The sequence below is a fragment of the Eptatretus burgeri genome, chromosome 3, assembly GCF_056783735.1.
Source record: "Eptatretus burgeri isolate ZD-2024b chromosome 3, Ebu_testis_v1, whole genome shotgun sequence".
In the NCBI taxonomy this organism is placed as follows: domain Eukaryota; kingdom Metazoa; phylum Chordata; class Myxini; order Myxiniformes; family Myxinidae; genus Eptatretus; species Eptatretus burgeri.
In genome coordinates, this window is record NC_140963.1 from 64002657 (window position 1) to 64026878 (window position 24222).

At 43.4% G+C, this 24222-nt stretch overlaps 1 protein-coding gene across 1 annotated transcript; it reads left to right on the top strand.

The window, feature by feature from the left end:
- The first annotated feature begins 12 nt into the window (after positions 1–12).
- Positions 13–20470, top strand: LOC147030067 (uncharacterized). The gene is made up of 13 exons (XM_085872157.1): positions 13–609; positions 3214–3288; positions 3708–3791; positions 4062–4142; positions 5065–5098; positions 6226–6335; positions 11285–11342; positions 11480–12042; positions 13555–14049; positions 14878–14906; positions 17511–17985; positions 19662–20099; positions 20423–20470. Exons 1-13 carry the CDS (start codon positions 403–405, stop codon positions 20468–20470), a joined length of 2697 nt encoding a protein of 898 aa, XP_085728283.1. The 5' UTR covers positions 13–402.
- The last annotated feature ends 3752 nt before the right edge of the window (positions 20471–24222 follow it).

Here is a 24222-nt window from a genome sequence, read left to right on the forward strand (position 1 = left end):
GATCACCCAAAGGTTCGCCGGCCTGGAGATGACGTCATACAGCGGCTCTCGATGGAATAGGGACGGGGCGGTGTATAAACAAATCTTGAACAAGCAGCGAAAACGGTGTCCTGGGACTTTTGACTGACCCAACACACCAGGAGCGAATAAATTAAATGAAATCCGTTACCGCGGGAATGAAGGCGATATGGGAATGAAATCAACTCCTTATTCGTTCATTTGAAGGATTAAAAAAAAACGTTTTAGTGAATAATTATAATTGAAAGTATTAATCTCATGTTAATGTTCAGTATTTTTATTGTAAAATATATTTATGATGTTTATTTTTATCATTTATCGTTCTGAATTAATTCTCCATTGTTGCCATTGTTCCCATGGTTCCCCATTGTTGCCATTGTTCCCATGGTTCCCCATTGTTCCCATGGTTCCCCATTGTTGCCATTTTTCCCATGGTTCCCCATTGTTCCCAACGTCCCCCAATTTGAACCCACGACGCTGATCCCTCATTTGTTCGTGAGAATCATGAAGTGTGGACGAGTTTTTCTCGTGCTCCTCACCGTCATTCACCTCATTTACTCCATTTATCACCGACACACGATCTCCACAAGGGTGAGTAATAGTAAACGGTGAGTTTGTTGATGTAATTACCGGGACCTTTGTCCATGTTTGTTGTTCGGTTCGGTGTTGTGGGTTAATTTATGTGTTGTTGATGTAACGGAGCCTTGATGGGCCAAGTGTCCTCTTCCCCGTCCACGTTCCGTGTGGATCCTTGTAATGAAGTGGAGGAGGACGAGGATCAACGTTCGTTTCACTTTTACACAAAAACTGAACTCTTCCAACACTCCCTGGGGGGAAGGACAAGGAGGGTCGTTTGGTCCGTCGTTTATACACCGCATCACCGACGGTCCTTTGGTCCTGTGGACCACACATCACCGACGTGGTGCTCGTTGAGTGTTTGTAGGTAGAACAGTTCATGGTGATGGTATTTGGGGCCTGTTCACGTCACGGGGTCAGGTAACCCGATGGGGTCAGATCGGGATTATGAACCTGTCACAACCAAACAAAGGGAAATGGGCAGAGATTGGGAGGGAGAGAGGAATGGGAAGGATGTTCGTGATGTGGTGAAGAACATGGAGAATGGGAAACAAAATGGACACCGTGTGATGCCCACGGACACCGTGTAATCCCCACGGACACCGTGTAATCCTCACGGACACCGTGTAATCCCCACGGACACCGTGAAATCCCCACGGACACCGTGTGATCCCCACGGACACCGTGAAATCCCCACGGACACCGTGTAATCCCCACGGACACCGTGAAATCCCCACGGACACCGTGAAATCCCCACGGACACCGTGAAATCCCCACGGACACCGTGTAATCCCCACGGACACCGTGAAATCCCCACGGACACCGTGAAATCCCCACGGACACCGTGAAATCCCCACGGACACCGTGAAATCCCCACGGACACCGTGTGATCCCCACGGACACAGTGTGATCCTGGTCGACCTCTTTATTTGGAGCCATTTACTCGTGTTGGTTAGTTTGGGTTTAAATCATGTTGACTGGTGTGGGTTAGTTTGGGTTGAAATAATGTTAACTGGTGAAGGTTAGTTTGGGTTTAAATAATGTTGACTGGTGAAACTTCGTTTGGGTTTAAATAATGTTGACTGGTGAAAGTTAGTTTGGGTTCAAATCATGTTGACTGTTCTATGTTAGTTTCGGTTTTAATCATGTTGACTGTTCTATGTTAGTTTGGGTTTAAATAACGTTGACTGGTGAAGGTTAGTTTGGGTTTAAATCATGTTGACTGGTGTAAGCAAGTTTGCGTTTAAATCATGTTGACTGGTGTTGCTTAGTTTGGGTTTAAATCATGTTGACTGGTGTGGGTTAGTTTGGGTTGAAATAATGTTAACTGGTGAAGGTTAGTTTGGGTTTAAATCATGTTGACTGGTGTAAGTTCGTTTGGGTTTAAATAATGTTGACTGGTGAAACTTCGTTTGGGTTTAAATAATGTTGACTGGTGAAAGTTAGTTTGGGTTCAAATCATGTTGACTGTTCTATGTTAGTTTCGGTTTTAATCATGTTGACTGTTCTATGTTAGTTTGGGTTTAAATAACGTTGACTGGTGAAGGTTAGTTTGGGTTTAAATCATGTTGACTGTTGTAAGCAAGTTTGCGTTTAAATCATGTTGACTGGTGTCAGCTAGTTTGCGTTTAAATCATGTTGACTGGTGTGGGTTAGTTTGGGTTTAAATAATGTTGACTGGTGTAGGTTAGTTTGGGTTTAAACCATGTTGACTGGTGCAGGTTAGTTTGGGTTTAAATAATGTTGAATGGTGTAAGTTAGTTTGGGTTTAAATCATGTTGACTGGTGTAAGTTAGTTTGGCTTTAAATTGTATTGACTGGTGCAGGTTAGTTTGGGTTTAAATCATATTGACTGGTGTGGGTTAGTTTTTAGTTTAAATAATGTTAACTGGTGTAGGTTAGTTTGGGTTTAAATCATGTTGACTGTTCTATGTTTGTTGAGGTTTAAATCATGTTGACTGTTCTATGTTAGTTTGGGTTTAAATTACGTTGACTGGTGAAGGTTAGTTTGGGTTTAAATCATGTTGACTGGTGTAAGCTAGTTTTGGTTTAAATAATGTTGACTGGTGAAAGTTAGTTTGGGTTTAAATCATGTTGACTGTTCTATGTTCTTTGAGGTTTAAATCATGTTGACTGTTCTATGTTAGTTTGGGTTTAAATAACGTTGACTGGTGAAGGTTAGTTTGCGTTTAAATCATGTTGACTGGTGTAGATTAGCTTGGGTTTCAATCATGCTGACTGGTGAAAGCAAGTTTGGGTTTCAATCATGTTTACTGGTGTAAGTTAGTTTGGATTTAAATCATGTTCACTGGTGCAAGTTAGTTTGGGTTTAAATAATGTTGACTGGTGTAGGTTAGTTTGGGTTTAAAAAATGTTGACTGGTGCAGGTTAGTTTGGGTTTAAATCATGTTGACTGGTGTAAGTTAGTTTGGATTTAAATCATGTTGACTGGTGTAAGTTAGTTTTGGTTTAAATCATGTTGAGTGGTGTGTGGATTTAAATCTGTTGACTGCTCTAAGTTAGTTTGGGTTTAAATCACGTTGACTGATGTTGGTTTAGGTTGGGTTTACATCACGTTGACCAGTGTTGGTAATTCCCTTCTCCTTGTGTGTCCTGCAGGATCTCTGGGAAGTTTCTGTGAAGCTTTTCCAAACAATCTTGAAGAACCTTCCGATCCCCCTTCATTATATTCAGGTATGGCAGCAATCATTCCTCCACAAACTCACCTTCCTGAGGGCTGTGGGTCAGGTAGTTAAATGTTCCCACCTACGGTCAGTTTGTTGGGATCCCAGGTTCAAATCCCTGATGTGGGATTGTCACCAAACATTTCCCATCCCTTCCCTGTCGGTGCAAACCGGTCGATACAATCAGCGAGGGGATGATCAGTTTACCTTTGCTGGTGTGGTTCATACATCCTGCCAGTCCACACGTGTGGTTGATTCCAATAAATTACCACTCACCCAGTTGAACCCAGAACAGCACGAATCTCATGCTGAACGAACATCGACAAAATACTTCCCTGAGTGCAGCTCACCCTGAACACACTCATCACAGTTTCAGTGGAATATCTTTGATTCATTCTCTATTCTTGTTTTCTTGTTTCCATCACACAGCAACCCATTCCTCGGGAACCTCAAGGGACTTTCCAGTCTTTGTGGAATAATCTTTCTAAAATTCTTCCATCCTTCTTGCTGAAGGTAAGATCACACAAACCACTCCAGAATTGTATACTTTCATCCCATAAGATATAAATGTACACCAGGACAGACACTCACAGCCACCCAAGCAGGCCAGAACAACGACATACACAACCACATATCACTCACAAAACCACAAACACAACCACCCCCCCCCCCACCTTCATCACACGTCACAATCGTTGAGGGACAACTGATCATTTGTCCCCATTTCGGTGAAACAACTTTAACTAATTCCCAATTCTTCTTGTTCTTGTGTCCCTCACACAGAAACCTGACCCTCAGAAACCTCGAGGGATTTTTCACTCTTTCTGCACAAAAATTTCAAATGGTCTTCCGACCTTTCTGAAGGTATGATCGCACACCCACTCGACAAATACACACACCTTCATCCCACGGGACGTTAAACCACGCAAGGCTTTGTTTTACAGAGTTTTGTGTTTTTATAAAAAGGAGTAATTTATTAAATAGTTATTTCCTAATTGGTGGTGGAACAGTTAGTTCATTATTACTAGGGTTGGGCATACAACCATACTTTTTTTTAAAGGAGTGTTTTTTATGGCCAAATTTCACGCTGATCACGAATCCATTGCACTTTTTGACATCGGATGATGTGTTCGGTTGGTAAAATGCAAAAATTCAAAATGGCCACCAAATTTACCCACTTTTCAGGTAAAATTTGATAATTGGTGCTTACTAGGGCATGTAATAAATATTAGGGTTGGGCACACATCGACTTTTTCTCTGTTGTCCCGTTGAAATGAGTGTTTTTTATGGCCGTTTTTCACGCTGATCACGAATCCGTTGAAACTTGACCAAGGATGATGTCTTACTCAGACAAATCATTACAAATCCTCCGAAGACATCATACGAGGTCAAAAGTTTCAACGGATTCGTGATCAGCGTGAAATTGGGCCATAAAAAAACACTCCTTTTAACGGGACAACAGAGAAAAAGTCGATGTGTGCCCAACCCTATTATTACCCGGATTAACACCGTTGGGATAGTCTATCTTGTATTTCCCCTCGTCCCTCCCTCCCCCCATGCCATTGTATGTTCATCAATTACATGTTCTGTTATTTCCTCGATTCACTTCCCGATTTAATTAATTACATCTCGTGGAATGATGCACAAGGACTCGAGTGCTCGTGTGTAAATTAACGAGAGTTATTTGAATTTTTTATTCTTGTTTTGTTGGACTTGGGTTGAACTTGAAGATCTGTGAGTGAAAACCTTGCACAGTTTAACATTTTTGATTTTTGTGTTCTTGCAGTTCCTGAAAGGTGAAACTTCATTTTCAAAAGAACGTAAGTGACTCTTCATCATCCAATCGATTTGTCTTGTTTCGTTATCAATAACTTGATGATTTCTCGATATGTCACAGTCGTGATAATGTCCAAGCAACACGGATCATCCTCTGTTGTACAAGTTCCGTGTAAAACAGATCAAATGTGGCTCCCAGGATTTAATAATTGAAAAGGATCCATCACTAATGATGAGATCCGAGTGGGTGTGGAGAGAGTGAAGATTGAGTGAGGAAAATGGAGGGAAGTTAACAGAGGGGATTATCTACTCTGATCACGTCACACTCATCAACTTTATTAACGACACACACATCCACTATGTTAACGTCACACTCATCTACTATGTTCACGACACACACATCCACTATGTTAACATCACACTCATCTCCTATGTTCACGTCACACTCATCCACTATGTTCACATCACACTCATCAACTCTGTTAATGTCACACTCGTCTACTATGTTAATGTCACACTTATCTACTATGTTCACGTCACACTCATCTACTCTGTTATCGTCACACTCATCAACGATATTCATGTCACACTCATCTCCTATATTCACGTCACACTCATCTACTATGTTAACGTCACACTCATCTACTATGTTAACGTCACACTCATCTACTCTGTTAACGTCACACTAATCTACTATGTTCACATCACACTCATCTCCTATATTCACATCACACTCATCTACTATATTCACGTCACACTCATCTACTATGTTCACGTCATACTCATCCACTATGTTAACGTTACACTGAACTACTATCTTAACGTCACACTCATCTACTATATTCACGTCACACTCATCTACTATGTTAACGTCACACTCATCTACTATATTCACATCACACTCATCTACTATGTTCACGTCACACTAATCTACTATGTTCACGTCACAATCATCAACTCTGTTAACTTCACACTCATCTACTATGTTAACATCATTCTTATCTATTCTGTTAACATCACACTCATCGACTCTTTTTTGATATCACTCTTCTCGACTCTGTTAACATCACAATCATCGACTGTGTTAATATCACACTTTTCTAGTGTTATCAAAAGATCCCCAAATTTCGCTTGTTAACCTCCTCTTGTTTTTGTTTGTTTGTCTGCACAGGTCGAACCTCATTACAGATTTTATGGAGTGAAACCGACGTTCTAAACATCTTCCTCGTGAGCTCCATCATCTCAGCTCTTTTGACCTGGATCTTAAAAAATCTGATTGAGGTAAGGGTGTGTGTGTGTGTTTGTGTGTGTGTGTGTGTGTGTGTATGTGTGTGTGTGTGTATGTGTGTGTGTGTTTGTTTGTGTGTGTGTGTGCCTGTTTTGGAAAGCCCTTTATCACCACTAACTGACTCATTGGAATAAATTCTCACTTTACAAGACTGTCCAGAAATGTCTCGAAATAAAATGAATAAAACCAAATACAAAATTCAGCTCACGTTGTTTCACTCCAGCTCAGTGTCACGTGACTAAATATAATGGCCTGTCTGCAGTGGATCACCATTCCAAAGGCATATCATGGGGTCTGGAATTGAACCCAGAACAGACTTGGAATTGTTATATCTCAAGCATTTGATTACACAATCATTACAAATCGAAATTCAATTAAAGTATCAAGAAGTAAAGATGTAAATTTAACATGATGATCATTCAAAGAACGTGACAATCACGGTTGATTTTCAATGTTGGTTGAGAAGATTTTACATTTTAAAACAAAATAAATATGGACTACGCTGTGTTATCAAACATGTGAACCTCTTTCTGAACTCGCTCACCCACCGACTGGCTCACCCACCAACTGGCTCACCCACCTCTGGCTCACCCACCAACTGGCTCACCCAACGACTGGTTCTCTCACCGACTGGCTCGCTCACCGACTGGCTCGCTCACAGACTGGCTCGCTCACCGACTGGCTCGGTCACCGACTGGCTCACCCACAGACTGGCTTGCTCACCGACTGGTTCTCTCACCGACTGGCTCGGTCACCGACTGGCTCACCCACAGACTGGCTCGCTCACCGACTGGCTCGGTCACCAACTGGCTCGCTCAGCGACTGGCTCGCCCACCGACTGGTTCACCACCAGGGATGGAACTTGCATCGTTTATTTTTTTCAACTTGCAAAGTGCTGTTCACATTGAGTCATAAACTGTTATAAAGGCTTAGAACTCTTTCTAACACTATTTTTACACCGCCATCTTGCCAAGTCCATCATCCCGTTCCTTGCATCTGGCATTCAGCATGTCGCCTCGGGGCATCAAATCGTCAGATTTATAGGTTATGGTATTCAACTGTCGTCAGCGAAGTGACGGGACGGGTTGTGTGGTGGATGTCGGGATGACGTGCACATCCATGGAGGCCAAGCTTAGCAGAAGATGTAAGGCTGTCATGACGTTCCAGATGTAACACCATAATGATATCACAGCAAAAAGAGCAGGTTACACAGAGGGATTGACGGATGCAGAAATCCAGCTTCTTTAACATATAGGTAACTAGCACAGCCCCGCATAACCTCGATGATAAAAGTCCTCCTTCAAGAGAATGCCACATAGTTAATTGGGTGGTATATAGGCAACAGATTGCTGCCTCAATTTCTCACAGGAAAATAAAACAAACCAGGCACAACAAATCCCACCCATTTCAGGCATAAAGTTATTTTGGGGATCAAATTTAAATTTGATACATCCTTAACCTGAATGTTGATTAGAAGGAATAGAATAAGGAATATTTTAGTCTTAGTTTGAAGTCAATTAAACCATTTTTGACGAAGCTATGACCGTAAAATGATTTTGACCTTTAAGGCCATGTAAGGTGAAAGGTCATGGTGTCAAATGAAAGCCAATAAAGGACTTGATATATGTCTTCCATAGTAAACACGCATATTTCTAACCTTTTTTGATAAATAATGGAAAATATGTAATTTGGACTGATGACCATGACCCCCAAAACTTAGGACTCCACCGATCTTCACAAATATGCATTTTTCACTGTAGGAATGGGTAGGATTATAAATGACAAATAGAATAAGGTTCACTATAAGCTTAGTTTGAAGTAAATCAGATCATTTTTGACGAAGTTATGAGCGAAAAACGATTTTGATCTTTTCGTGACCTTGACCTTGACCTTTGATCCAATTGGACCCAAAAGTTAATGGGGTCGTCCAATCTTCATTGCCCACCTGTGGATTAAATTTGATCGTGTTTGCAAAAGCCGTTTTGCTGTAAAGTTGCTGATAGACAGACAGACAAACAAACAAGCAGTCATAGACTGGTACTTACGAAATCGTCAACTTGACCTCTGACCTTGTCTCATAAAAGCTGTCTCTAGAGAAGGTAGCGACGCAAACCAGAAGTTTATATGATGATTCTGTACCAAACCATCAAAAATCAAATCTTTGACCTCACTGTGAGCTTGACCTTTGAGCGATTTTGACCAAAATATAATCAGCGCTCGCCATCACCCTCCTGAATCATGTGGTGTAATTTGACATTGGTAGCTTCTTCCAGCTCGAGTTACCACGGATTAACGGAACGTAAAGGTCACACTCGATGGCCCCCCCAACTCGAAAGGACGCTGGGGCGAGCGCGATGACATCAGCGCACACACGCAAAACCTTTACATGACTCAACGACGCGTCTGCTCGAGCGCCCTGTGCCACGTGACGAGCCGTGACGCGGCGGGTGAAATATTTTTATACAATCTCAAAACATCTCCAAAACATCCGATTTTTACCAGAATTTTGACAACTGAGTGTTAAGCGTCCTAAGCGATCGCGAAAACAGAAGACAAAATTAAAATCGAAGTTAAAACGAACTCGAAGCAAGCAAAAAATCGACCGAAGCAAAAACACTGCAGTTCTGAAGATTTAAAGTCGAAGTCGACTGAAGCAAAAATACTCCATTTCTCCAGAGGAATTTATGGAATTATTTAATATTATTTTATCAAAGTCAAGGCCATCTCCACTCATGGCTCACAGACTTCCTTTCCTGTCGCAGTCAACGTGTGCCCCTAAATGGAGTTCTTTCATCCCCCCTTCCTGTCCAGGCTGGAGTTCCTCAAGGTAGCGTTCTGGACCCTGTTCTTTTTCTGGTTTTCATCAGTGGTCTCTCCGACTCTCTGGAAAATCCTCCATATCTCTTTGCTGATGACTCCACCCTCAGCCGTAGCATAGGTCATCCCTCAGACCGGCAAGCAGCAGCTTGTTCGCTCACTGCAGATCTGGATAAAATCACAAACTGGTCCAACACGTGGAACATGTCTTTCAATCCGGACAAATCTCACACTCTCACAATGTCTCTTCGAAAGGACCGTTTAGAACCCCCACCCCCCATCCAATTTCTCAACAATCCTCTGGAAGAAGTCCTTTCTTTCAAGCTTCTGGGTCTCACTATCTGCCATGACCTTTCCTGGGAAAGCCACGTTTCAAACCTCGCCTCCAAAGCCAGTCGCCGACTAGGAATCCTCCATCGTGCAAGGTCCTTCTTCGGCCCACCTGAGCTCCAGACCACTTACAAAGTTTTGTCCGCAGCCTGATGGAGTACTGCTCTCCCCTCTGGGCTGGTGCTACTGCCTCTCACCTTTCTCGGCTTCACGCTGTAGAAACCAAGGCATTTCGGATCATTGGCATCTCCCGCAATGAGGCTGAGTCTTTGGACCTCTCACTCAATCACCACAGGTTGGTCGGTGGTCTTTCTGTCTTCTACCGTCTCCTCTCCAGCCTCGCCCCCCCTGCTCTCTCTGCAATTTGTCCCCACCACATTTCTGCAGGGCGCTCAAGGTCCGCCAACAACCCCTTCTGGTAGAACTACCAAAATCACGAATCACTGCTCACGTTCCCTCTTTCATTCCTCTTTTTTCCCGCCTTTGAATAAACTCCCTCGCTCTATTCATTCCCATTCTTCCCTCCAGGCCTTCAAAACAGCTGTTCACCACCACCTCTTATCATCCCCCATCCAAATCCTCGATCTTTTCTACCCCCGATAATCCACCTAAGCCCACCTCCTTCAAATTCCCTGCTTTCCTTCCTGAAAGTCCCTGTAATGTCAATCTTCTATTCCCCATGCTCCCCGTCCCATCCCTCTCCCTTCCACAGATCTCCAAATGTCTCTGTTCCCACTATTTTGTCCTTCCCACTCCCTCCCCTCTTGTCTCATGCCCCCCTTGATGTGCGTTGTGTGTTCGCTCTCATACGAGCCTCGACAAAGTAGACAAAAAAAATACTGTGGATGTGTCTATATAATACATTGTGGTTATATAGCTCGGTAAGATTCCAATTACAATGGACACTGTGGATGTGTCTATATAATACATTGTGGTTATATAGCTCGGATAGATTCCAATTCCAATGGACACTGTGGATGTGTCTATATAATACATTGTGGTTATATAGCTCGGTTAGATTCCAATTACAATGGACACTGTGGATGTGTCTATATAATACATAGTGGTTATATAGCTCGGTTAGATTCCAATTACAATGGACACTGTGGATGTGTCTATATAATACATAGTGGTTATATAGCTCGGTTAGATTCCAATTACAATGGACACTGTGGATGTGTCTATATTATACATTGTGGTTATACAGCTCGGATAGATTCCAATTACATTGGCACATAGGCTGTCACCAGATGCCTGAAGCCTAAGGACTGAAGACTGAGGGCTCTACATAGTGTGGCCTTCATGTTGTGTGGAGTTCACACGGCACGGTGATGCAGAATGGCTCCAACCTTTCGATACTTGATGATCCTTGAAACAGTCGCTTTGGTTATTTCACATTGAAGGGAAAACTTATCGAGAGGGCATGGCGATTGTGAACGATGACAGCTCCGACGGCATATTTGGCTTGGCATCGGACGAACATGGCAGCCGTATGATTTTACAGGTTACAATTGTGGATGGAGTCCGACCAGCTGTCCAACCAATGGGTGGAAAGTGGAGTTACACACGGGCGGATGGATCGACAGACACACAAGTGTGTTGCTGTAGAGAAAAGCCAACAGGACAAAATGAGTTGCTTGAATACAGAATGGAATGTGGAAACGATGCAAACTGAACAAGTGAAATACCCTTTTCCCTGATTCCTTGTTTAGAATGTGCAGAATTTGATGGAAGTCACAGGAAGTGAGAATCATTGTTTTAAATTGTATTGTTGTTGCTGCTCTGTGTCTTGCAGACATTTCTTGCTTTCAAGAAGATTCGTGAGGACAGGAGATGTTGGCAACAGACCCACAGTAAGTTAAACCTCCTGTAATTGCCTTGGAATTGCATTCACTTTCCATTAATGATAATAATTACATTAATATGTTTAACTCAATAACATGGCCATGGTTCCACTGCCCCACCCCACACCCTCAACTCTCCCAAACAGACTGGCATTGCTTGATGAATCAACGACAGCATATTCAAGCATGCCACAAAAACAAACGGAATGTTATGCTGTGCCATTGTTCCTGCCGACACGGAAGACATCATGAGCAGCAGAACAAGGGAACCCTGAACGACATGGCAAGCACACTGTCTCTTGGGCAATCCCAGTTGCAGAATGACCTCAACAACGGATATTATCACTGGTCTGACAAGATCTTGAACCATCGAGTATCACCGGTATCTCCATACAGATTGGTGAACCATTTGCAGCAAGGAAATGCTCGAGCATTAATGAAGAAAAAGAATGCAAATATTCAATTCAAAATGAAGGAATCGCTGAAAAACCCTCATTCCAAATTCAACAGCCACGTTGGGCTGATAAATGCTGTCATCCCAATCATGGTTTACCACGTGACCGACGACTCGTGTGGAACAGGGATGAAGAAGAGCGTCTTGCCAGGTTCCGTAAACAATGGTGAAGTCGGTGCTATTCGAGCATCATACAAGGACCACGTCATCGGGAATGAGTTCCAAAAACAGCACGAAAGTGACACAATTATTCAGGTAAGAGCACCACTTTATGCATTTTCTGTTCAACAACCCTCGAGATATGAAATGGATAGAAATACACCAGGTTTACATTTTGGGATGGTTTGTTCTTACAACATGGATCAGCAAGTTTGGTGATAAGTTTGAGCCATACGTAATTGTGATTTGTCCATTGTGTACGACTGTCCATGGAATTCAGGAAAAAGTCCATTGATGTCTTCATCTTCTCACTTCCTGCTTCACATGATTGAGTGCAAGCTTCATGATCATGAGGTCAAGCTTGCATCATCGTGGATCCCTGATATCCTTGTTTTGTGCAAGTTGACAACAATGCACTCATTGTGTACTCGAAGAACCTCAGATGGTATAGTGGATGTGTACAAAGGAAATGGATAGACAGACTTGGACAGAAGAAATATTCAGGCAGATTGGCAAATTGAACTGGGATTTGAAACTCGATTGGTGTGATGGCTGGAGCGTCCGCACCGAGTCTGAGAGGTCGGCTGTTGAAACCCCAGCCGAGTGAAACCACAGATTTAAAAATGGTGTGTGCTGCTTCCTCGCTTGGCATTCAGCATTTACAAGGACAGAACATGGGCAAGCCCCAAATGTTGGCATCGATGGGGAGGAGGAAATTCCTCTGTGGGAAATGCCCTGCTGAGTGTGAGATGTCGAAAAATTCAAAAATTATTCTAACTGTCACTCACAATGACAATATTTCCCATGAGTGGGGAAAAAATCATTTCAGATGAGTCGACAATCACCTGGTGTTGCCATTTCACATCCAAAGATAGTCATTCACCTGAAATGTCCAAAGTACCTCATCAATTTGTGGACAGTGCAAATACTGCTGCCCAGACAGCAACTACACTCAAGATCGCAAGCAGTGTAACCTGGTGTCAAGGAACCTCCAAACAGAGGAGACCACTCGCGACACTGTCAAGGCAGGATTTTGTCATTTGTTTCGAGTATCAGCGATGATTATATTTTGGTGAAGATCCGGATGCGATAATTTTTTGATTGATTCCTCACAAGTGAGTGATCGGGCTAAAAACGATACATAGCACGACATCTCAAAACGTTGTGGACGGAGTCAGACAAAACTTGGTGGATGAGGTGAGGAGGTGACAAGAACAAGCCGATTAGATTGTGGAAGTTATGGATCGAGATCCGACCTATCAGTGGGATATAAAACATAAACTGTTCCACCTGGCGTATGTCTGGGGTCTCCCGACTACTGTTCGAGTTGTTTTTGCTTTTCGTTGTTGCTCAAACCTCAATAAAAGAATAATTCCTGGAATCCAATCATGTGTTGGGCAGGAAGGAGTGGCACTCAGATAATTAAAAAAACCCATGCATAATTATTTTCACCAATTGTCGATACATGTGTTGTGAATGGCTACAAAATATATTAACTTAACCATAAACTGATAACCATCTCCAACCGATGTGAATCTGGACTCTCATCCACTGTGACTGGTTGAATGAACCTTCTCCCATCATTGTAATTTGACCTTTTTTCTGCAGGCAAACGACCGTGGTTACCAAACGAGGAAGCATCTGAAGAACCTCTGTGATGGAAATGACATGGTTACTTTTCAGTCCGAATCAACAGGAAACAAATTTACAAACCAGGTGCATTCCTCACAATCAAGTTCTCCGAGCTATCAGGGACATTCCACCAGGCCGAGTTCTCACAGTCCATGTACAAGTCCCAAATGTGATCGAGACTCAGCTCTTGAGCACCAGCGACGAGTGCAGATGGGAAAAGTAATTCAACCTCGTGTTGGTCATGATGGTGGCACCACATCACGTGATTTAAGTCTAAACATCACCAAGAAAACATCTCCACGTCATGTTGATGTGGTGTTTTCCCATTGGCTTGAGACAAGTGGGATGAATAGTCACTTCCTTGGTGACCCTGCCACGGAAGGGGCAGTCATCACCATCCAATCAGGATACCGAGGATATCTGGCCAGGAAGGATTTGAAAACAAAGCATCAAAGAGCGACATCCATCCAGGTAAGAAACAACATTTTAAACAATGTCGAAACTATGAAATAATCTGCAGTTCTGAAGATTTAAATTTTGGTTTGACCTCGCTGGTGATCCCACCTGAGTCCATTGTTCATGATTCCTCCAGTTCAATCCCATCAAACACATTAATCTCTCAATATTTACAGGTATCCTTGTAATCTGTGTTATGATAGGAGCCGTGTCTGTCTGTCTGCCTGTTTGTTTGTCTTGTTATAACTTGAGAACGGATTTCAATTAATCGAACTATGGTGGATTCAGGGAACTCCTGGGAAGGTTTGTGATGAAAATTTTTTTTTATGGGCACACGTGGGGAAACTGCAAACAACAACTTGTGACGCAGGTTATCCTCGCACTCCCAAGATTCCTTTTTCTTCCTGCCCTATTGATGATCCATCACAGCAAAGATTGGTATTTTCATCAGCGAAGTGAAGGGTCTTAGATTCTAGTTTGTATAAAAATCGACTCAGAACCTCCAATATTTTCCCCACGCACACAAAGTGAACGGCGAGGTTAAGCAATTGAGAGATTAAGCACTGTCTGTCCTTCTGTCCACAAATGTCAGTTTATGATCGAGGAACAACTTGATTTAAATTCAATGTTAGATTTTGAACATGCTGTAAAATAGACCTGCAGTCCAACAGTACATTGGCTCTGAATCTGTCCTGATCACACATGTGTAGAGAGGAGTGAGAATTTTTTCCTCTTTCTCCCTCTTTGGAAGTGAAACAAAATTGAAAATCATTCCAAACAGGGAACTTGATGGTTTTAAGGATGTCACAAAGGACACAAAAACAATGTAACGTGTTCATTCAGGTGGTGTTAAAGACGCTGAGTCAACAGCGGTAAATTCCTCAAAATTTTTAGATCCTCGTGTAGGATCTCGAAGTCTTACTCACGTTGTTGTTCTTCATCTTCTTCTTATGGACTTTTTTGTTTCACAGCCTACAGTTTTCATCGAAACTTCCTGAAACTTGGCATAGAAATGTAAAAATTCCCTGCGCAGACAGTAACCATCTCCGAATTTGAAAATTCCTCCCTGAAAAAAGTTATAACGTCAAAATATCTCCGCTAATGGAAATCGCCTAAAAAATTATCGACAAAACTAGGCAAGCCTTTTGAATTCTCTTTGCGGGAATTAGCAGGGCATTAGCAGAGATGAATTACCGCACATATGATTCATCACTATGACGTCATATCAATTTTTATGACGTCATTCCTATTTCTTGACATTTTTTGTTTCACAACCCAGAGTTTTCATCGGATCTTCGTGAAACTTGCCATGTCTATGCAGAAAGCCCACACGCAGGCAGTAAACATCTCCGATTTTGGAAATTCTTCCTGGAAAAAAGTTGACGTCATAATATCGCCACGAATGGAAATCGCCCATACCATTATCTCCGAAACTAGGCAAGCTGTTTGAATTTTGTTTGTGGGAATCAAGCCGAGCATTAGCACTGATAATTTATCGCAAACCTGATACATCACAATGATATCATATTCGTTTTCATGACGTCATCATTAAGAGGACGAGAATCTTAGCTCATTTGAGCTTGTTTTTCTTCGACCTTTGAAATCTTTATTTTATTTAAATTTAATGATACTGGTACGTGCCTGTACGTGCGTGGCCGGACATGCAATGAAAAATAAATAAAATCTTTCAAACCGCGAGCCAGAAGAAACAACCACACAGGCCATTCCTTCGCTCTCGCGTGCCCGTACGTGCGTGGCCGTACGTGCAAACCCCCCCAAAAACAACAACAAAAAACTTTCAAATAACCACACACGCCGTTCCTTCGCTCTCGTTCCTTTTCCGAAATGACGACTGGATTGGGTGTTTATCCATAAATGCGCATGAGAAATCAGGAAATTATGAGAACACATTAAGTCATCACTATCCGGAAGTGGTGCGTGCCCGTACGGAATGTTCACATGCATTCCACGAATTATCGCTTGCATTGAAGTTACAACTGCTGTGATACTTACACACACACAGAGTTAAATAAAATCCAACTTGAAATCAAGTTTACCTCCATGTCTTTGCTTGCCATGATATTTGCTGCCATTGACCATTGCCACTCCGACACCACGGTAACTAAGGCACTGATCCCCATCGTAACCGGCACGGCACGTGACGTCATCGTCGGCCGGCCACGCACCGGCCTACGCAGCCACGCCGATGCAGCAACGTGTCTTATCATTGGTGTGGTAAATAAATGGCCATAACTCGGGAAGCACTTGTCCGATTAATATCAAACTTTGAAAAGGCACATACTCGGGTCCTTAGCAATATACCTGGCAAGTTTGAATTAGATCAGACCAGTGGTTGTCGAGAAACAGCGGTCACACACACACACACACACACACACACACACACACACACACACACACACACACACACACACACACACACACACACACACACACACACACACACACACACACACACACACACATTGCTGGAATTATAGATAGATATTTAAACACTGCAGAACACAAAATTGCCTTTTTAGCAATTTCAAACCCTTCCTTTGATCAATACCTGGACAAAATATGAGGGCATTGTACATCATCATGACCAATCAATTATGCCGTTTGTTGACCCCGCCCATGTCGTTGTTTCTCAAGCATTGTGGGGTCACGTGTTTTATGATCTCTCTATCTCTATCTCTATCTCTATCTCTATCTCTCATCACGTTAGGGATGTTTCAATGCTTGCATGTGTCAGCCGTCTCTCTCTCTGATGTCTGGTGTTCCATCTCCTTCGCAGAGCATTGGTTCTGTCAAAGCATTTTCCCAGGATAGACAGCTTTGACGCGAGTGTGTGTACCCTGCGGCTATCCTGCCAGCCATGTCCACTCTCCTGTCCACAAATGATTTTGAGTGAGACGAGTGAGATACCCCTCTCTCCGACTTTCCTCAATGCACATATTTATTGGACCTTTTCCACCTTTCTTGAACATTTCCATTTTAAAAGTTCCTGCTCTACCAATTAACCAAGAAGCCTTCCGTGACATCATAATACACGAGATCACCATTCTGTGAATGATACTCATGTTAATCAGACCAGGAACAAACCAGAATAGTGTTCGGCATTTGAATATGGGGTCTCACTTCATGAGTCCTGGATTCAGATGGGAATTCCAAACAGGTCACTGTTGGTTATAATATCGAAATCTTTCATTTTTCTCCAACATTTCTCATGTCCCATATTTTTCTTTGTGCTTTTCTTTGTCATCAATCAACTTTTAAAATGAATATCGCTCCTGGAATCAGATTATGTGTATAAAGCTTCGATTGTTGAGAAATATACCCACAATGCCTGTCTTGACACGTGATTGTGAAACCAAGTGCTGTGAATGGCTAAAAAAAAATTTAACTTCGAACTGATAACCATCTCCACGTGATGTGAATCCAAATCCTTCTCCACTGTGTTTGGTTGAATGAAGCTTCTCCCATCATTTAAATTTATCCTTTTCTCTGCAGGCAAACGACTGTGGATACAAAACGAAGAACCATCTGAAAGTTACATTCCAGGTGCACTCTTCTCAATCAAGCTCTCTGAGCTCTCAGGGACATTCCAGCAGGACGAGTTCTCACAGTCCATGTACAAGTCCCAAATGTGATCGAGACTCAGCTCTTGAGCACCAGCGACGAGTGCAGATGGGAAAAGTAATTCAACCTCGAGTTGGTCATGATGGTGGCACCACATCACGTGATTTGAGTTTGAGCATCACCAAGAAAACATATCCACGTCATGTTGATGTGGTGTTTTCCCATTGGCTTGAGACAAGTGGCATGAATAGTCATTTCCTTGGTGACCCTGCCACGGAAGGGGCAGTCATCACCATCCAATCAGGATACAGAGGATATCGAGCCAGGAAGGATTTGAAAACAAAGCATCAAAGTGCCACAACCATCCAGGTAAGAAACAACATTTTAGAAACATCTTAAACATCTCCAAACTATGAAATAATCTGCAGTTCTGAAGATTTAAATTTTGGATTGACCTTGCTGGTGATCCCACCTGAGTCCATTGTTCATGATTCCTCCAATTCAATCCCATGAAACACATTCATCTCTCGATAATTTACAGGTATCCTTGCAATCTGTGTTATGATAGGAGCCGTGTCTGTCTGTCTGTCTGTTTGTTTGTCTTGTGATAACTTGAGAACGGATTTAAATTCATCGAACTACGGTGGATTCATGGAACTCCTGGGAAGGTTTGTGATGAAAACATTGTTTTTTAGTGTGGGTACGTGGGCACACGTGAGGAAACTGCAAAAGCCAACTTGTGATGCTGGTTATCCCCGCACTCCCAGGATTCCTTTTTGTTCTTGCCCTATTGATGATCCATCACAGCAAAGATTGGTATTTCCATCAGCGAAGTGAATGGTCTTATCTTCTAGTTTATATAAAAATAGACTCAGGACCTCCGATATTTACCCCACGCACACAAAGCGAACAGCGAGGTTAAGCAATTGAGAGATTAAGCACTGTTTGTCCTTTCCACAAATATCAGTTTATGATGGAGGAACAACTTGATTTAAATTGAATGTTATATTTTGAAAATTAAGTGTAAAATAGACCTGCAGTCCAACAGTACCTTGGCTCTGAATCCATCCTGATCACACATGTGCAGAGAGGAGTGAGATAATTTTTTTTCCTCTTTCGGTGCTGTGAAAGCATATTCCGAGGAAAAGTATACACGAGGTGGTTTGCTATTACATTCACAGCAGAAGTTCGGGCAGGAATTTGGATTTGGCCACGCTGCCAGTGATAGTTTAGCTTCTCTTCAGGAAGGACTTTAAGATCCACCAACCAATGCTGGCAAATGGAATTCCTGTTTAACCTCCATCTGAAGGCACACACTTTGATGACTCACCCGACTTGTGAAACACCAGGACAACAGCTTATAGCTCGGCCGAGATTCAAACCCAAGATCGACAGCTTCGACCCGAGTGTGTGTACCCTGCGGCTATCCTGCCAGCCACATACACTCTCCTGTCCACAAATGATTTTGAATGAGGAAGAGTAAGATACTCCTCTCTCCCACTTTCCTCCATGCACATATATTTTTGTCCTTTTCCGCCTTTCTTGACCATTAACCAAGAAGCCTTCCGTGACATAATAACACACCAGATTACCATTCTGTGAATGATACTCATGTTAATCAGACCAGGAACAAACCAGAATAGTGTACGGGATTTGAATTTGGGTTTCTCACTTCATGAGTCTTGGGTTCAGATGGGAATTCCAAACAGGTCACTGTTGGTTATAATACAGAAATCTTTCATTTTTCTCTGACATTACTCACGTCCCATATTTTACTTTGTGCTTTTCCTTATCATAAATCAACTTTCAAAATGAAATAGCTCCTGGAATCAGATCATGTGTATAAAGCTTAGGTTGTTGAGAAATAGACCCACAATGCCTGTCTTGTCACGTGATTGTGGAACCATGTGCTGTGATTGGCTGAAAAAATATTTATCTACTCGCTGATAACCATCTCCACGTATGATGTTCATCCAAATCCTTCTCCGCTATGATTGGTTGAATGAAGCTTCTCCCACCATTTTAATTTATCCTTTTCTCTGCAGGCAAACGACTGTGGATACAAAACGAGGAACCATCCGAAAGTTACAAACCAGGTGCACTCTTCTCAATCAAGCTCTCTGAGCTCTCAGGGACATTCCAGCAGGACGAGTTCTCACAGTACATGCATAAGTTCCAAATTTGATCGAGACTCAGCTCTTGAGGACCAGCGACGAGTGCAGATGGAAAAAGTTTTTCAACCTCGAGTGGGACATGATGGTAGCACCACATCAAGTGATTTGAGTTTGAACATCACCAAGAAAACATCTCCACGTCATGTTGATGTAGTGTTTTCCCATTGGCTTGAGACAAGTGGGATGAATAGTCACTTCCTTGGTGACCCTGCCACGGAAGGGGCAGTCATCACCATCCAATCAGGATACAGAGGATATCGAGCCAGGAAGGATTTGAAAACAAAGCATCAAAGTGCCACAACCATCCAGGTAAGAAACAACATTTTAGAAACATTTTAAACATCTCCAAACTATGAAATAATCTGCAGTTCTGAAGATTTAAATTTTGGATTGACCTTGCTGGTGATCCCACCTGAGTCCATTGTTCATGATTCCTCCAATTCAATCCCATGAAACACATTAATCTCTCGATAATTTACAGGTATCCTTGTAATCTGTGTTATGATAGGAGCCGTGTCTGTCTGTCTGTTTGTTTGTCTTGTTATAACTTGAGAACGGATTTCAATTCATCGAACTACGGTGGATTCAGGGAAATCCTGGGAAGGTTTGTGATGAAAACATTGTTTTTTTAGTGTGGGTACATGGGCACATGTGAGGAAACTGCAAATGACAACTTGTGATGCTGGTTATCCCCGCATTCCCAGGATTCCTTTTTGTTCTTGCCCTATTGATGATCCATCACAGCAAAGATTGGTATTTCCATCAGCGAAGTGAATGGTCTTATATTCCAGTTTGTATAAAAATAGACTCAGGACCTCCGATATTTACCCCACGCACACAAAGCGAACAGCGAGGTTAAGCAATTGAGAGATTAAGCACTGTCTGTCCTTCTGTCCACAAATATCAGTTTATGATCGAGGAACAACTTGATTTAAATTGAATGTTATATTTTGAAAATTAAGTGTAAAATAGACCTGCAGTCCAACAGTACCTTGGCTCTGAATCCATCCTGATCACACATGTGCAGAGAGGAGTGAGATAAATTTTTTTCCTCTTTCTATCTCTTTGGAAGTGAAACAAAATTGAAAATCATTCCAAACAGGAAACTTGATGGTTTTAAGGATGTCATAAAGGACACAAACAACGATGGAACGTGTTCATTCTGGTGCTGTCAAAGACGCTGAGTCAACAGCGGTAAATTGCTGGAATTTTTTTTTCTTCGACCATTTTAATCTTTACTTTATTTCAATTTCATGATATTGTTGCGAATTCGCGCCCGCCGGCGTGCGAACGGCCACGTAACTCGAATCGCGGCACGTCGCCCACTGGATGGATAATTCTGTCATGATCCTCTCGGACCAACGCCGGGAGCTAGTCATGGGTGGGCCTTTCGGCCTCACTTCGATCGTGCCAATCGGCCCCCCGCGTGGGATAGGGTTGTTCGCCAAACTCGACCTACCTAAGTACCCACGCGGAGGGTAGACCGGGCGATCGCACCTCGCCGCAGGTCGACTCCGGACACGGGCCACTTAAGCGATCCATTCCGTACTATCGGGATAACCGAGCGGTGTTATCTTCGGCCTCGACGGTTCCGATTTATTATCGGGCGTATTAAACCCACTACCAACCCTTTACGTGAAGCAAGATGGAGATTCAATTGAAGAAAAGACGAAGCGAAACGGGAAAACAGTTCAACATGATGCACATTTATTCCGCGGCACACGGAGAGCACACATATACAATTAAACAGAATGCACATAAAGCAATTGCAACAAAAGTAACACAACAATGCAGATCTTCAACCGACTGCGCGTACACACGGCAAGACTCACACAGTTTTACTTCACCAGACTGGCGCCACACACACACGTTTACACAGGAACAAAAGAAAAGGGCCACCCTCAAAGACAAGGGGCAGACGGGGCCTGTGGGCCAATATTTGAGCGGGACCTGAAAGAGCGGTCAGGTCCGCGAGAGCGGGTGGATCCTACCCGTGTCTTTGTGATGAGCCGCAAATGTGGCAGCGCGGCGGTGCCCCGACTTCGTGCTCCTTCGCGGGTTTCGTTGGCACTCCTTGGAGTGGGGTGGGAACGCGGCCCCCTTTTCGCACTATCTCAGCGCGGGGGAAAAAGGTGGGGCGGGGAATTATTGCTGCTCGGGGGAAACAGTTTAGCTGGCTTGCTTGGGTCCCGTGACGAGCGATTCCACTGCGACCTCGTCGCCGACCGCCGTCTTCCTTGCCTCGGACCCGAGCTCCTCGGTCTCTTCCCCCAATTCTCCTCAGCCAACTGCCGCAAACCACCTGGCCACCCTCGCCTCCCGACTCCACTCCGCGCTCCAACCCGACTCTGCTCAAACCGACTCTGCCCAGATTCGCCCCGTGCTCGGCGCTTTATAGGCCGGCAGGAGAACCTATATGCAAATTTCCGGATCAGTACGAGCTCGGGGGTGGAGCCACGCTCGCCCATTGGACGGAGGAAAAGGGGGCGTGAATCGCCCCTGATCCTCGAATTTGCATATCTCGATTCCACACAGACGCGCCTGGAGGCGGGGCCAAACCGCCCCGCGCTTGCTGATTGGACGGATCAGAAGTGGGCGTGTAGCATTCCTGATCCGAATTCTCCTCGGAAAGGCCGCATTTTGCACTCGCGGCTCGGCGCGCGTCTTGTACGAGCCCAGAACAGCCCAACGCTCGGTGCTCACAGGTGGTGCGGGAATGGCCGCAGAAGGAGGTGAAGGTGGTGGAGGGTTTATGGTGGTGGTTTATGGCCATGGCGCCGTTTGGAATGGCGGTGATGCGATGTTTGCGGGAGCGAGTTGTGAAGGTGAAGATCGTGGATGTTGGCGTTGTTGTTGTTGTGAAGCGGCGTTGTGGTTGGTGGTTGTTGTGTGATGGCGGTTGAGACGTGGTTGGTTCAAAATAAAGACAGAACAGAAAAACGGCTATCTCAAAGGGTCGCAGCCCGAATGAATCACATTTATTCCCTCTAAAAAACGGGTTTGGGGCTAACTACACATGTACTTACAGAGATATCTCACCTACGGGACCTGAATGGTGGTTTGTGAATTTCCTCAACCGCAACAATACATTTAAACAATGTGGAACACAAAATCACCTTTTTAGCAATTTCAAACCCTTCCCTTTAACAATACTTGTTCAAAATATGATGGCATTTTGCATCATCATGACCAATCAATTTTGCTGTTTGTTGGCCCCGCCCATGTCATTGTTTTTCAAGCATTGTGGGGTCACGTGTTTTATGATATGTCTCCGTCTCCGTCTCCGTCTCCGTCTCCCTCTCATCGTGTTACGGATGTTTCAATGCTTGCATCTTCAGGCCGTCTCTCTCTGATGTCTGATGTTCCATACTCTTCGCACAGCTTCGGTGCTGTCAAAGCATATTCCGAGGCAAAGTATACACTGGTGGTTTGCTATTACATTCACAGCAGAAGTTCGGGCAGGAATTTGTATTTGGCCATGCTGCCAGTGATAGCTTAGCTTCTCTTCAGGAAGGACTTTAAGATCCACCAACCAATGCTGTCAGATGGGATTCCTGTTTAACCTCCATCTGAAGGCACACACTTTGATGACTCACCCGACTTGTGAAACACCAGGACAACAGCTTATAGCTCGGCCGAGATTCAAACCCAAGATAGACAGCTTCGACCCGAGTGTGTGTACCCTGCGGCTATCCTGCCAGCCACATACACTCTCCTGTCCACAAATGATTTTGAATGAGGAAGAGTAAGATACTCCTCTCTCCTACTTTCCTCCATGCACATATATTTTTGTCCTTTTCCGCCTTTCTTAACCATCAACCAAGAAGCCTTCCGTGACATAACAACACACCAGATCACCAGTCTGTGAATGATACTAATGTTAATCAGACCAGGAACAAACCAGAATAGTGTACGGGATTTGAATATGCGTTTCTCACTTCATGAGTCTTGGGTTCAGATGGGAATTCCAAACAGGTCACTGTTGGTTATAATACAGAAATCTTTCATTTTTCTCTGACATTACTCACGTCCCATATTTTACTTTGTGCTTTTCCTTATCATTAATCAACTTTCAAAATGAATATAGCTCTTGGAATCAGATCATGTGTATAAAGCTTAGATTGTTGAGAAATAGACCCACAGTGCCTGTCATGTCACGTGATTGTGAAACCATGTGCTGTGAATGGCTGAAAAAAAATTTAACTACTCACTGATAACCATCTCCACGTATGATGTTAATCCAAATCCTTCTCCACTGTGTTTGGTTGAATGAAGCTTCTCCCATCATTTTAATTTGTCCTTTTCTCTGCAGGCAAACTACCGTGGATACAAAACGAGGAACCATCCGAAAGTTACAAACCAGGTGCACTCTTCTCAATCAAGCTCTCTGAGCTCTAAGGGACATTCCAGCAGGACGAGTTCTCACAGTCCA